Source organism: Ictalurus furcatus, chromosome 1, assembly GCF_023375685.1.
Source record: "Ictalurus furcatus strain D&B chromosome 1, Billie_1.0, whole genome shotgun sequence".
Classification (NCBI taxonomy): domain Eukaryota; kingdom Metazoa; phylum Chordata; class Actinopteri; order Siluriformes; family Ictaluridae; genus Ictalurus; species Ictalurus furcatus.
The window spans coordinates 18,580,879-18,595,661 of NC_071255.1; the positions used below are offsets into that span (position 1 = coordinate 18,580,879).

Genomic DNA, 14,783 nt, shown 5'->3' on the forward strand with positions numbered 1-14,783 from the left:
TGCATGAAATCAATAGCCTTGTATCGAATAAAAGAATATGCTGCACCATATATCTTTAGAGCCCCATTATATATATTTGTAAAGGGGTTTCAGCATCATTTTAAGGACTGTGGTTGAGGTTTGTGTCGAAAGCACAATTTGAAAGAGTCTGATTTCTACCACGCTGTGGAAGTATCCTTAGGCATTGTTTACTCATGAATTGTAGTTATCAGGATAGAAAGGTTAAACAACTTTTTTATTAGCTAGGTCAATATGGCCACAAGCAAATCTTACAAGCCTCTTACATTAATCACTGATCTGTGTGCATTAGTCAGCTTGTAGCTATAGTATTAATCAATAGTACTCACATCACTGGGATATTCACTGCTGTTGAGTGGACAACAAATCCATGTAGTCTGGCTACACTAGGCCAATTCTAATAAGCTTGGACTTGAGCTAGGATGCTAATGACTAAGCTACATTGCATTTCTGAAAATCTGATCATCAGCAAATTTACACAGAAATGGTTTATGTGATGCAGGTTTTTTTTTTTGCTGAAAGTAGGCACTGAATGTACACTATATGGCCAAATGTTTATGGACACATGACCATCACAACCATGTGTAGGCCTTCCCTAAACTGTTGCCACAAAGTTCGAAGCACACAATTGTATATATCTTTTTATGCTGTAGCCTTGCAATGTCTCTTCACTGGGACTAAAGGGCTCAAACCTGTTCCAGCATGACATTGTCCCAGTACACAAAGTCCATGATGGTGTGCCAAAGTTGCAGGTGGCCTCGAGAGCCCTGACCTTAACCCCACTGAACACCTTTGGGTTAAACTGGAATGCTGACTGAACCCCAGGTCTCCTCTCCTGACATCAGAGCCTGACCTCACTAAAGTTCTTGTGGCTGAAGGAACACAGATCCCCACAGCCACACTCCAAAAACTAGTGGGAAGACTTCAGAGAAGAGTGGACGTTATTATAACGGCTAAGATGGACTGATCTGGAATGGGATTAAAAAAAACATATACAAGTGTTATGGTCAGGTGTCCATAAACTTTTGCCCATATATTATAATTCATAAAACCAAGATTTTGAGGGCTTCAAAAGTTCTTTAGGTCAAGAGACTGGCACTATGTGGTCTGTAAAGGATAACTGGTCATCTGTTATAGCCCCAAGGTTACTAAATGGTAGTGGCCAAGCTTGATGGTGATGCGTTGTGGTGCTTGAAGGTTTTTGCTTTGATGTCAAAAGCCTGTGTTTTTGACTGACATAAGATGTCACTGGAGAGTTGGATTGCTTATTCAGATTGAGATGTCTGAGACTCACTGAAAGTTGCTGGAAACCGAAGTGTCCTCAGGGGGTGATGGGTAGAGATGAGTTTCATCAATTATAGCATCATACCTTCTATATTGATTGCAAATGCTACTAAAGAGTGCTGTCCGAGTGATGGGATATTCAGATATAGTCTACAGTCCCTTTGGCACGTTATACTGTATAAGGCCTTAAGCATGTTTGACTGCTGTTGAACCAAATCTATGAAGGAGGGTAGATTTACAGATTAGCAGAACTAGCATACTTATTAGTGTCGGGTGTGTATTAAAATGGACTGCAATTTTAAAAAAAACTACTCCAACCGAAGGTGTGATATGTCTTCATGTGTCTAGTGTTCTAGGAAGTAGAACAATAGTCTATTAGTTGCCTGTTGCTTGTTTTTTTTCCTTTAACACTGAAAATAAGCTTCCTTTTCACACACTTTGGGAATACTGCAGTCATCACTGTAAAGGTTTCACTTATGTAGTAGTCTTTGACCAGGGTTAGTTACTTAAAAGTGTATTCTAATCTGATTACTTTTGGACTACTGCTGATCTAACTGCTTTACTTGGTTTTATATACTTTTGTGTAACATAATAATGTACTATTGTAATATGAATACAAGAGAAATAGAGGAACATTTATAACTCTATTTCCAAAACCATAAATTGCCTCTTAATACTCATCAATGAAAGATATGACTATGAGGTAGTTTTGGTAATCAGATTATGCAATATATAACAAGGTGTGTTGGAAGAAAAATGGTCATTCAGCTTGGTAACTTGTAATTAAATAAATGAAGGCATTCTGTCCCTGGCCACCAGGTGGCCACCTACAACAGCATGGGGTCATATATAACTGTTTGCCTCCTATTTGACCCAGACTGAAAGCTAAGAACACATAAATCACAATTAAAACAACATAATGGCTTCACAAATTGATTACAGTAAATTAGATTTAAAGCTAACCTCTCTCTCTCTCTCTCTCTCTCTCTCTCTCTCTCTCTCTCTCTTTCTTTCTCCCTCTCTCTTTCTTTCCCTCTCAGTTTCCGGTGTTGATCCAGCAGCTGCGGCAGGCCCCTAACTGGGATATGTGAGTATGATGCCATGCAAGCAGCAATTGCCATTGATTTATCATTTCTATCAAACAGTTAAGTTTGTGCTGCATATTGGTTTTGCGGTACTACATTTTTTGACCAGTTTAGAAGTAAAGTGGAATTTGTTGTACGATGTTGGATGTTGCCAGTCCTGTGACACACTGGCCATGTCATAAATTAGTCCCTTTCTTTCATGCTGTCTGTAACCAAGCAACGGCTTTGCATCTTGCATGAAATATTCAGCGTTTCATTATGTATAGCTCAACAGTAGCTGAAGGAGGGAGCTGTGGTGTGGTCATATAGGGTGTTATTTCCCCCCCACATATGATATGATCTGTTTGGGGTTTTTTTTTTAGAAACTTGCATTACTTTGGGATTATGAAGCATTGTCATAAAACTAGTGATATGCTCATGTATTGTTCATGTTTCACAAATAATCATATATTTTTATATATAGAATTATGTATTTAGTATTTCTCCTAGTACACACTTTGTGTGTCCATGTAACATGATCACATTTCTAAAGCTGACTATGGATTTCATAATGTATTATTTTATTAATAGAAAACATTGTGTGTTTCCTTCAGTAAGACCAAAGTGATGAGAATCATCGGTCTGTTGGCATGCCATAGCACAGAGCTCAGAGAGGATGTTCCTGTCATAGAAGTGAGTTGGTTTGATTGTACACGTATTTCTGTTTCAGCCACTACATACAAGTATTCAGCCTTGATCCTGGATTGCCTTTCTGCTTGCAGCTTCATTTTCTTATTTGAACATTTTTTTTAAAAACAATAATTATTCCACACGGCACATACACAGCTTTAAACTGCATCCCGGGCATTTCCTTGTTGCCCAAGAAGTGCTCTGTTGGATAATTTTAATGTACTGGGTGGTAGGTGATATTTTTTTTTAAACACGTGCAACTGAACTGCCATTTCTTTTTGACGTACAACATCCCCCATCCCACATGTACTATATTAGAACAAGACAATATTTGCACAAATTTATGACAAGAAATTGGTCAGCAAATTAAAATTATATAATATGGTGCATGTGATAACGTATTAGTACTGTATGTTAGGTTAGGCAAAATAAATTAAATAAATAAGTCTCTGAATGGGGGAATTGCAGTATCTAGCTTAATTAGGTACCTCCCTAATCTAATAATAAAGTATAATTGAGTAAGGTGTGCTAATATTGGTTTTGGATTTTTTTTTTTTTGGGAAATGAAATTGGGTTAATGACATGTCTGACTTGTATATGGTAGCCTCAGAGCAAGATTATTATAGATGTTCGTTGTGATTCTTTTCCACGCTGATGCCAGGTCACATGTGCTCATCTCCCCGTGGTGAAGTGGAAGAAATACCAGCAGGTGTCACTATAGCATCTCTTTAGCATGTTTCTCCAAAACCCTATACTACAAAGAACATTAGGAGGGAAAAAATAAGTTATTTTTTTATAGCTATGAACCTAGAGCACATAAAAATCTGATGAATTGATACGGAAGGTGAATTTACTATGGCGCAGACTTTCCCAGAGTGTACAGAGGACATGCCTCCTGTCCAAACATGCTTACAAAAACGTTAACACACCATCAAAGGGTTTGCAAACCTGCGTTGAGGTTTATGATTTCAAAAACACTGCTCTAATTGATGTCAAATAGGACGGCTTCAGTGTTAATCCTGAGTTCATATGGGTTTAACTTGAGTTCCTGTACCGACATGCTAGCCTTTTTGTTCCTGAACAGTTCCTGCATGGGGACTGCGCCACAAAATGGCCGGCACAAACATTCTAGCAAGGCTTAGGATTTGGGAGCGAGCAGCAGACAGACACTCACACATTTTACCTCTCTCTTTGCTCTTACCAACACTGACTCTGACCACCCGCCATTTTAGGCACAACGAGCTGGTGCTGAGAAGCTAGAGATGCGTGCAGCGTCTCTACAGGGGTCCAGCGTCAGAGCGGACTGCTTCTGTCATGGCCATTTTTGTCGCTGGGTTTCTCTTTGTTCGCAGTGAGAACGCGGCACCAGTTTCGGATGTTTCCTTGTACATTCTCCAGGTCGTTGTGGTTTGGCAGAAGCTATTCTGAGAACCGTTTTAGGGACTGTGTTCAAGTGTATGATTGGGAGATGGTAGAAATAATTAGGGTGTCGGGTGTGGTTCTCCACTCTAATGTAAGTGGATTCTAATGTTCTGTCTGTCATTAAAGATTTGCGCTAACTGAACCTTGGTCAGAAAGCAACAGCTGCAAGAAACTTTGCTTTAGGTTGTTGTCATGGCAATGATAAACGCCTCTATAAATAGACATCATACTGGCTGCATTGTGTTGAGAGGAAATTACAGAATCATGAGTATAAGAGGGTTTTATTGCCTATTAGTTTCACTTTCTGCATCTCTTTCTCTCAGCAGTGTATGGTACAATTGTCTCTGAAATCTTTTCCACGAATATTTAAGTACTAGTATAATGAAGTGGTAAATGAAACACATTTCCTGGTGAATACAGCCCTCAGTAGTGCTACTAGCTAAATTCTAACTAAATTCTCTTCACCTCTTATGTTAGATGTACAGCATTGACCTTCCCATCTCCGTTAGCTTCAGCAATGGTTACAGGAGTCAAGTCAGTGTTACAGTCATATGTGTGTGTGTGTGTTCAGAATACAGAGTATATGAAAACAATGAAATTCTGGTGCTACTGTAGGGTGCCCCTACATCGAACCACAAGTGTATGACATAATGACATGTGGAGACAACATACTGTATAAGACAACAACATACGGAGACAATTTGCACATACTGTACAGTGGGGTCCAAAATCTGAGACCATATTAAAAAATCTAGTTTTTACATTTTTTTTTAAATTTACAATTGGATATAAACAGAAGCTTTTAAAATTTTGAACATTTTAAAACCGAGAAAGGAAACATATAATACCTTCAGTATTCAACATTCTGCATGATTTTTGGGTCACTATTTAAACAGTAAATTGAAGTAAGTAAGTCGACACTTTTGTACAAAAGGTCAGATTTTACTCAAGGCTTATCCCTTAAATTTAGCATGTTTTCATACAACAATCCAATAGATTTGATCTAACATGGCTCATCAGGTTTTACACAAACAAGTGCACACTGTCATTATGAAATAACAAGCATACCAAATACTTAGAAATTCTAACATTCACATAAATATTTCTAAGATAGGTTTTTACTCAAGCTATTCTTGATAATATAATTTGTAATGAAACATTTTGTATTAAATTTGAATGCAAAATAGAAGCAGTTTCATGCTTGTGGTCCTTGGACCCTGCTTTATGGGGTGGAGGGGGGTGGGGGGGTATTGCACCTGTTTCAGACATCATGTAATTTGAATAGTGCTCTATTATGTAGTGATATAGAACATCCAGTGTAGTGCAAGTGGAGGTACAAAGTATATGGATGGTTGTGTACATCACAAAACAGTGCAAAAAGATGCATTAAGTGCTATGTAGGAGGATCTGAGTGTAATTTTTATGTTGCTTGCTTATTTAGAATGAGGCTCAGGATTCAGCCTAAAAATCTATAATTTGTTAATGTGTGAAGGCTTTGCAATTTTACAGCCACTGCTGCCTGAGGGAGTAAATATTTTGTTTTTAAGGTCTGTGCTATTGACGAGTAATCTGCAACCATCAAGCTTACAATGGTATTGAATTGAGAGTAGCTGGAGAAAGCAGAACAACTCTGATCAACTATCCTCATCACAGTGACCTTCAAAAACAGTTTTTTAGCTATTCCATATTTGTTCATATCTTGCACTGGCTCAAATTCACATATTAGTGATATACAAGTAGGTGTAACTGTTCATCCTTATTCACATGCCAGCTTCAGTTTTGTTTATGAACAAGACTTTAAATCTTGACATCTTAAATCTGCATAGCTTTATAATTCTACACCCACACAAACATGCAAATATTCTTCTGATTGCACTTCAGATGTGTCCCCTGAACCCCCACTCCCCCCAAAAAAATACTGTGCATGTCAACACAACAGACAGATATAATGCTCATCTACTGTAGTTATAAAGAGAGCACAGATACTGTTCAGCGTTAATCTGGAATCAGGATAAAGGCTGGTTTATATTTCTATGATGATGGACATAAACATATTTACATGAAGACACAGAGAAGGGGTTTGTGGGTAAATGTAGCTCACAGAGGAGCTGACATGCACACGTCTGAAATTTCAACTATGCGTCAAGTGTCAGTGCGGCTGCGTGCCAAGTAAATGCCGATTTATTTGAGTAGGGAAATATATTCCGTAGCACTGGGGTTGGAACTGGATTCAAACCATTACTAGTGCAAAATAAATTTGGAGAACTGTGGATATAGATCAAGAGATGTGCATTAAAATGGCAGGCAATGCTAGATGAATGTCATTGTCATTTTGCTACAAATTATCCTAAATTCAAAATTCTTCCTTAACATACCCAACATTATGCGTCTTTGATTTAGTAATCTCAATTTGAGATTTTTTTGTTTACTTAATTTATTGGTTGATTTTGTTGTTCATTTTAACATAGCCTAGCCTTCTTCAGCCTGCACCCACTGTGCTCTTTAAACTGTGTGTAGCATGCAATCATCAACATGTGTCTTTCATAGCCAACATCTGGTCTGTGCAAAGTCATTACAGACATGGTAGTATGGAGGCTCTATTAGCATAGCACCCTGCTGTGATGGCCGCGAGAGAGAGCACAAGCGAGAGAGGGAGGGTAATTTTCATGTAAAGTGGTGCTGTAGGCAAGTTAGCATCTGTTATTTGCAGGAATATTTTTTGAAATGGCAAAATATATTCCCATATCGATCTCACAAGCTATTAGTTTGGAGAAATTTAGTTTCATGGAACGTGCAAGTTAGATCAGCGAGTTAGTTACTATACTGAGCGTTCTGTTTTATACTCGTTTGTTTACTCCACAGGCAGTGGCTATATTCACCGAGCTTATGCGTGAGAACTTCAGGAACAGCAAGCTGAAGCAGTGCCTTCTGCCACCACTAGGAGAGCTCCTGTACCTCATTGGTACTCAGGTAAAAGTAATGAAAAATGGTGTGTGAGTCTGTTGTGGTAATTTGCACAGGTGGGTATTCAGGCTTAAGTCCTAATATCCAAAACCCTGATAATACCTCTTCAGTCATGCGTACTCATGTTTACTCATTTCTAGAGATGGCACAACACCATTTCCCTCCATACCAATAAAGAAACCTAGAGTAATGGCTGTTTATCGATCTGTTTATTTTTTAACTATTAAGCTTTTAAGTGGGTGAATTTGATTGAAACACTTCACCTAAAACGGCCATCTAATGACCAAACACTAAAATTTAAATAAAACAGTTCAGAAACCACTTTCGAGAAAAAGTCAAGTACAAGTGTGTGCAAAAATTATAAACTACTAGCTACGCGCTGTTGTTGTAGTAACTTGTTGATGACTACTGGTATTATTGTGTGACCTACTTTATGTCATGTTATGTTGAGTAATATTGCACCTCATATTTCAGCCTAGATTTGTTATAGAATAGGATCGGACTCGTATTTTTCTTCCAGTATCCAGTCCAGCATTTTCTGCTGATATCAGCCTGATACAGACACTGAATATTGAATTGGTGTCCTTTCTACTAATATCTCTTAAGTTGCTCTCAGTTCTCATTCATATATAGTTTCAATGAAAAGTATAGTAATATAATGTAAATATAGTTATATACAGTATACATATGAATCCAACTCAATAAAGATTACATTATGTATAAGGCCTTGGTCATTGGCAGTTTTGCAAACAGAATGATGCTAAATAGGGCTTTTGACACTGCACTTAACGCCGGATTATCGTTGTTCTAAATCCCGTGTTAACCCCAGGTAGAGAAACGTTTCACACTTGTAATTTAGAAGCGGGTTAGCACTGCTTTTTACTCGGGGGTTATGAAACCCTGCTCTTAAGCAGGGTTAGCACCGCCTTTGCAGTGTTAACCCCGCACTGTGGTGGCAAATGTGTACAGTGTGAAATGCTGCAGTGTTAGATTGTTGCTGCTAGATGCTTAGCAACAGACACCCTATCAGAAATTGAACAGCGCTCGCGCGCCTCATATCACATGCTTTGTACAGTCACTGTCCATTATTTAAACCGGTCACACGCTGTATTTATCCAATATGGTTGTTGACACCTCAAATATGCAAATAAGAACCCAGGGTTAACTCAGGGTTTAGGAATGTACAGTGTGAAACATCAGATTATGAATACCCAGGATGAATTGTTGATCCCAGGTAAAGTATGAGCAGTGTGAAACAACATATCCCAGGATTCCGTTTACCCGGGGTTTACAAGGGTTAACTGTTTCAAGTCTTAAAAGCCCTAATGATTAAAATGGAAGTAAATGGCTCTTAAGCTTATCAAATAATATATTCATTCATAGAAAACCAACAGGCTCTTCTGGAGAGGAATGTATATATGTACTTGATGCGACATGGCGTTTGTAGTCGTATGAAACAAAAAAGTGTGAATGAAATGTTTGCTCTGCTTCCATGAGAGTGTTACAGGTTTTTGTCCCAGTCAGGAAGGTGAGATTGCTCTGTTGACACAGATGAGAGAATAATGTATGCGAGATGGAACGATCTGTCGTGCTCGTATGTACTGTATCTTTAATTTCCTTAGCTCTGCTGTTTATCAGGGTCGAAAAGTACAGTTCACACACAGCACTTATTGACGTTATCGGATTAGAGACCTCAGAGGCTAGGGTACTTGAGTGCCCTTGTTTCAGTTAATGATTTTTCTTTTCTTTCTTTCCATCCCTTCATTAAATCGGGGGAGGCTTTTATAAGTTAATTGGGCATCACAAACTGTTCTCTATAAGTTTTGATGGATGGTGGGCAGGGCATTAGTACACAAGTTGACACAAATCTTAGTTTACTTGAATGAATCTCAGATTACATATACTGTATGTAAATGGCATTTTATTTTGGGTTATGCAATATGGTTAACACTAGAACAAAACTCGACATGAATGAGAGCACAGTTTGTTTCATAGACCCAGCCTGCAAAAGAAAACATTATAATTATTGTATTCAGTATTCTATTAACATTGTTAAACATTATAATTATTATTGTAGGGTAAGTGGTTGCCCTAGTACCTCACTATCCAATCAAATCAGCTCCTCAAATTCCCTTTAACAACTGAGTCACAGTGACCTTTTTTTATATAATGGAGTATGTGTGGCAACCTGCGAAAATCCTTCACATGGTCAGAATTTGACATTTTCTACTATAATTAGTATTATAGTATATATAAAATGAGTGGGAAAATAATCCACACCGGAGGGGTGTGTGTGATGTGTACAATGCTAGAGCATTATTTGTGTGTAACATCATAGTGTGGGGTGTGTTTTATTCTGCTTTTATCACAGCGATATGCCAATGATTACAATGTTTAAATCAATAATGTATGACCCATCACACATTTTAACAGTTTATAGTTAGAATTAATGTTGTGGAACATCTGTTATACAAAAATAATGCACACTTTCTGCTGTGCTGTGGTATATGTATCTCTTTTTGCATGTATCTCAACCAGAGGTAAAGCTCTAGCATTTTAAAGTCTGGTTCTGAAAAGGGAGAAAATGGCATTCCACTCAAATTCCAGTGAAAGACACAGGAGCATCGCAGACATTTTGACAGCACATATATCTGGTTACAGACTGAATTGATTAAGCTTCCCTGTGTCACTATGGCACGTAGTTATCTAAAGTTTTGATCAAAGTCTGACATTTACTGTGTGAAGAAATCACACTTAGCTAGCAAGGTTTTAGACATCTTGCGCTAGACCGTCTGTTTTTACCCAATGTGATCTTTGCAGAAAATCTAAGATTAAAAAGTAAATAAATACATTTCCACATAGTTTTGGTGATTATAAATTTCTGGTTCCTTAAAGTAGAGTAGTCAGTGTATGTTATAGGCAGAAAAACCCAATTCTAGCCAAAACCTCCTCATCCATTTTTTTTTCCAGTTGTTTGCCAGAATTCAGCTGCAGCACCATCAGTTTTCCCAGACTGTCACATATACAGTTAGATTTAATTTGTAGATCTCACATCAACATTTTAGTGGAACAAATTAACCGCCTGGTTGACGACTCATAACAGACATACTATTTTGTCTTCTATCAAGGCAACAGTTCAAATGCCACAATCATAGGCCAAAAAAAATACCCAGGCAATGGGAAAAAATATATTAGGCTTTATGCTTAAATGAGAAACTGAACAAGAGGTCAATGACAAATATTAGGAGAATGGCAGAGAATAGGGCTTGAGTCATTGTTGTGCAAACCCTTTCTAGTTGTAAGTAGCAAAATAATAATTATTGTATAAAATGATTTTGAATTAAAGTTCCTGGTGTATAGAAAGTGAATTCTATGTTAGACTTATGCATGCATGTAAAAAAAAAAAAAAAACAACCTAGCACCATGTACAGGACATATGGGGATTTAAACATTGATTACGATGGAAACATACAACTCCAATTCCAAAAAAGTTGGGACAATATGGGATATGCAAAAATAAAGTGATTTGAAAATTCAATTCCTCCTGTGGTATATTGAAAACACATTATTAGCAAATTATTTGATGTTTTACTTTGTGAATTTAATTTCTTTTTGAAAATATACACTCATTTAAAATCTGATGACTGCAACACACTCTAAAAAGTCGGGATAGTCAACTGTTCACCACTGTGTAACATCACCTTTTGTTTTAATAACATTTATTAATCGTTTGGGTGCTGAGTGAAGACACAAGTTGGTTAAGTTTAACAATCGGAATCTCACCCCATTCTTCCATTATGCATTTCTTCAGCTGCACAGCTGTACAGGGCCATCGTTGCCTTATTTTGTGCTTCATAATGCGCCACACATTCTCAATCTGAGACAGGTCAGGACTGCAGGCAGGCCATGCTAGCACCTGCACGCTCTGCTTACGCAACCATGCGCTTGTAATCCGGGCAGAATGTGGTTTGGCGTTGTCCTGCTCTTGATGGCAGAATATGTTTCTCCAAAATGTGTACATATCTTTCTGCATTAATGATGCCCTCACAGATGTGCAAGTTACCCATGCCATGGGCACTGACACACCCCCATACCATGACGGACGCTGACTTTTGGACCTGATGCTGATAACAGCTTTGGTCCATTTCCTCTTTGACCCGGAGAACAGAACGGCCGTTTTGTCCAAAAACTATTTGAAATGTTGACTCCTTGGACCACAGAACATGATTCCACTGTGCCATTGTCCATCTCAGATGAGACCGAGCCCAGAGAAGTCGGCGGTGCTTCTGGACATTGTTGATGTATGACTTCTGCTTTGCGTAGTAAAGCCTTAACTTGCATCTGTGGATGCAGCGGCGAATGGTGTTGACTGACGAAGGTTACCAAAGTATTCCCGAGCCCATGTCAGGATACCTATTACAGACTCATGACAGTTTTTAAGACAGTGACGTCTGAGGGATTGGAGATCACGCACATTCAGAAGTAGTTTTCAGTCTTTCCCTTTATGCACCGAGATTTGACCGGATTCCTTGAATCTATTGTGCACTGTAGGAGGTGAAATGCCCAAAATCCTACTGATTTGTCTTTGGGAAATGTTGTTCTCAAAGTATTGGATTATTTGCTGACGCATCTGTTGGCAGATTGGCGAGCCTCGACTCATCCTTGCTCTTGAAGGACTGGGCCTTTTTTGGAGGCTCCTTATATACTATGATTAGAAGAATTCTGGTCAACTGGTCACATCGCTATTAGTCCTAAATTGCCCCTGTCCCAACCTTTTTTGAACATGTTGTATGCATCAATTTCAAAATAAACGTTTACCTTAAAAAAAAAAAAACTATGCAGTTGATTAGGTAAAACATCAAATACCTTGTCTTTATACGTTTTGTGTTTAAATACAAGTCAAAGTGTATTTACAAATCACTCTTCTTTGTTTTTATTAGCATTTTCCATACTGTCCCAACTTTTTCGGAATTGGGGTTGTATATTCTGTGAAATGCATGGCTAAAATAAGCTTCAGAAACATTTTTTTTGTTTGGCATTTTGCCCCTAAGATTTTAGAAGGGAGGACAAGATTGTGACTGGATTAAATAACCATTTAACTTGCCACAATACATTTAGAGAATCTCTGCTTTAGTTTTGTCATAAATTCTACTGATTCTATTAACTGTAGGTTCAGTTCATATTATCAACTGTTTGAGCTAATAAGAACAGTCTCAGTTGAACAAATGAGAGCAGTCAGTTGTAATTCATTAGTATTTGGATGAAGTAGCTGAACATACAGTCATGTGAAAAAATAAGTACACCCCATGGAAATTGTTGGCTTTTTTAATGTGTTTGGACAAACAAACATTTGATCCTCTTTGAAACAATACTTATTAATGAAGTTGATATTCTTGAACAAAACCACAAGGAAAAATAGATTTTTCAATCATTTATTCAACAGAAATATCAATAGATGTGATAATCTTCTGTGTAAAAAATAAGTACACCTTCAGCTTCAGAAGATCGTATTGCCCTCTGTAGAAGAAATAACTTCTTGTAGGCATTTTGCATAATTGTCCACCAGTCTCTGTCATCAGCTTGCTGGAATTTTTGACCACTCTTCCATGCAATATTCTTTCAGTTGCAAGATTGCAAGAGGGTTTTCTTGCATGTACGGCCCGTTTCAAATCCCCCCACAACATTTCAATGGGATTCAAATCTGGGCTTTGACTAGGCCATTCCATAACCCTCCATTTTTTCTTTTTGAGCCATTCTTTGGTGGATTTGCTAGTGTGCTTAGGATCATTATCCTGTTGAATGTGAGATGGCCTCACATTATCTTCAAGCACTCTTTGATATGATGCAGAATTCATAGATGAATCAATGAATGCAAGCTGTCCAGCCTCTGAGGCAGCAAAGAAACCACAAACCATAACAGTTCCACCACCGTGCTTCACAGTTGGTATGAGGTGCTTCTCCTAAAAAGCTGTCTTTGGTCTGTGCCAAACATGTCTGCTGTTACTATGGCTAAACAACTTTATCTTTGATTCATCTCTCCAGAGCGCATTATTCCAAAAGGTCTGGTCTTTGCCTATATGCTCATTGGCAAACTGCAGTCTTGCAAAGGCTTTTTCTTGGCACGCCTCCCATGCAGGTCAAATTTGTGCAATCTGTTTCTGATTGTAGAAGCATGCACTTTGACATCAACAGTTGCGAGACTTTCTAGTAGATCCTGTGATGAAATTTTGAGGTTCTTGGAGACTTCTTTTTGTATCAGATTGTCTGCTCTTGGGCTGAATTTGCTGGGATGGCCAGTCCTAGACTAATGGCAGTCGTTTGAAATCTGCATCATTTGTACATGATTTTCCTTACAGTGGAATGATGTATTTTAAATAATTTGGAGATCTTTTTAAATCCCTTGCCAGACTAATAGGCATCCACAACATTTTTTCTGAAGGCCTTACATAACTCTTTAGATCTTGGCATGATACCACAGACCTCAATAGCAAAGGGAACACCAGACAGTAGATATGAGAGGGGTATAAATAAGACCGGTTCCACCTGCACTCCCTAAGCAGCTTCTAATCACTGGCACCCAATCATGAAGGGGTGTATTTAATTTTTCAATGTGACTGATCTGTTATTTTGTTAATTTAAATTGTGAAAATTACTACAAAATGTAAATTTTAGGTATCATTTGATAGTGTATCAACTTTATTAATAGGTACTGTTTCAAAGAGGATTAAATGTTTGCTTGTCCAATGTGTATAAATAGATTTCCATGGGGTGTACTTATTTTTACATGACTGTATATTGAAATGAAGTGACTAGGGGCTGATAAATGACCGGATTTCTAATCTTCCCCTCAAAGTTAGGAAAATATTATTTTGACAGGGGACAGGGGATATCACAAGTGCAGTTTTGGAACAAACCGAGTTATGTCCCTTTGCTCCAGCCAATTTTAAATGACACATCTCTAAGCTACATCATCAAAGACACATTCGTTTCAAAATACGCAAATAGTGACTGAGCATAAACAGAAAAAAAAAATCTGGTTTACACCAAACCAATTAGCAATACACTAGTATTAAACCAGAAAACTATGCTTTCTTTTTGTTTGTGTGGAAAAACAGATCCTTAAAATATAAAAAATCTGAAGTGTCATTTCTATTAATTTTCTTTCTGCTAATTTTATTCATGAACTTTGTATTTTCTGTAAGAGTTTTTAAGGTCATTAATCATCACTGAGAAGGTTGTGGAGATAAATGTTTTATTTGGCACTTTCACAATATGTGCAATTTGCTGTAAAAAATAGGCCTTGAATGAGATGGTAATGCCGCTTTAGCATGCTGGTAATGT

General features: G+C 37.8%; 1 protein-coding gene across 17 annotated transcripts in view; it reads left to right on the forward strand.

Annotated features, from left to right (window-relative positions):
* Positions 1–14,783, forward strand: part of ulk4 (unc-51 like kinase 4) — a 125,872-nt gene that overhangs the window by 15,507 nt on the left and 95,582 nt on the right. For all 17 annotated transcript variants that reach the window (XR_008386543.1, XR_008386542.1, XR_008386544.1 and 14 more), the window contains exons 16-18: positions 2,343–2,389; positions 2,981–3,059; positions 7,341–7,448. Coding sequence is in view for 6 of the 17 variants with exons in the window: in XM_053630673.1 (XP_053486648.1) it covers positions 2,343–2,389; positions 2,981–3,059; positions 7,341–7,448 (234 nt within the window). In the remaining 11 variants the exon portion in view is untranslated. The remainder of the gene's footprint in view (positions 1–2,342; positions 2,390–2,980; positions 3,060–7,340; positions 7,449–14,783) is intronic.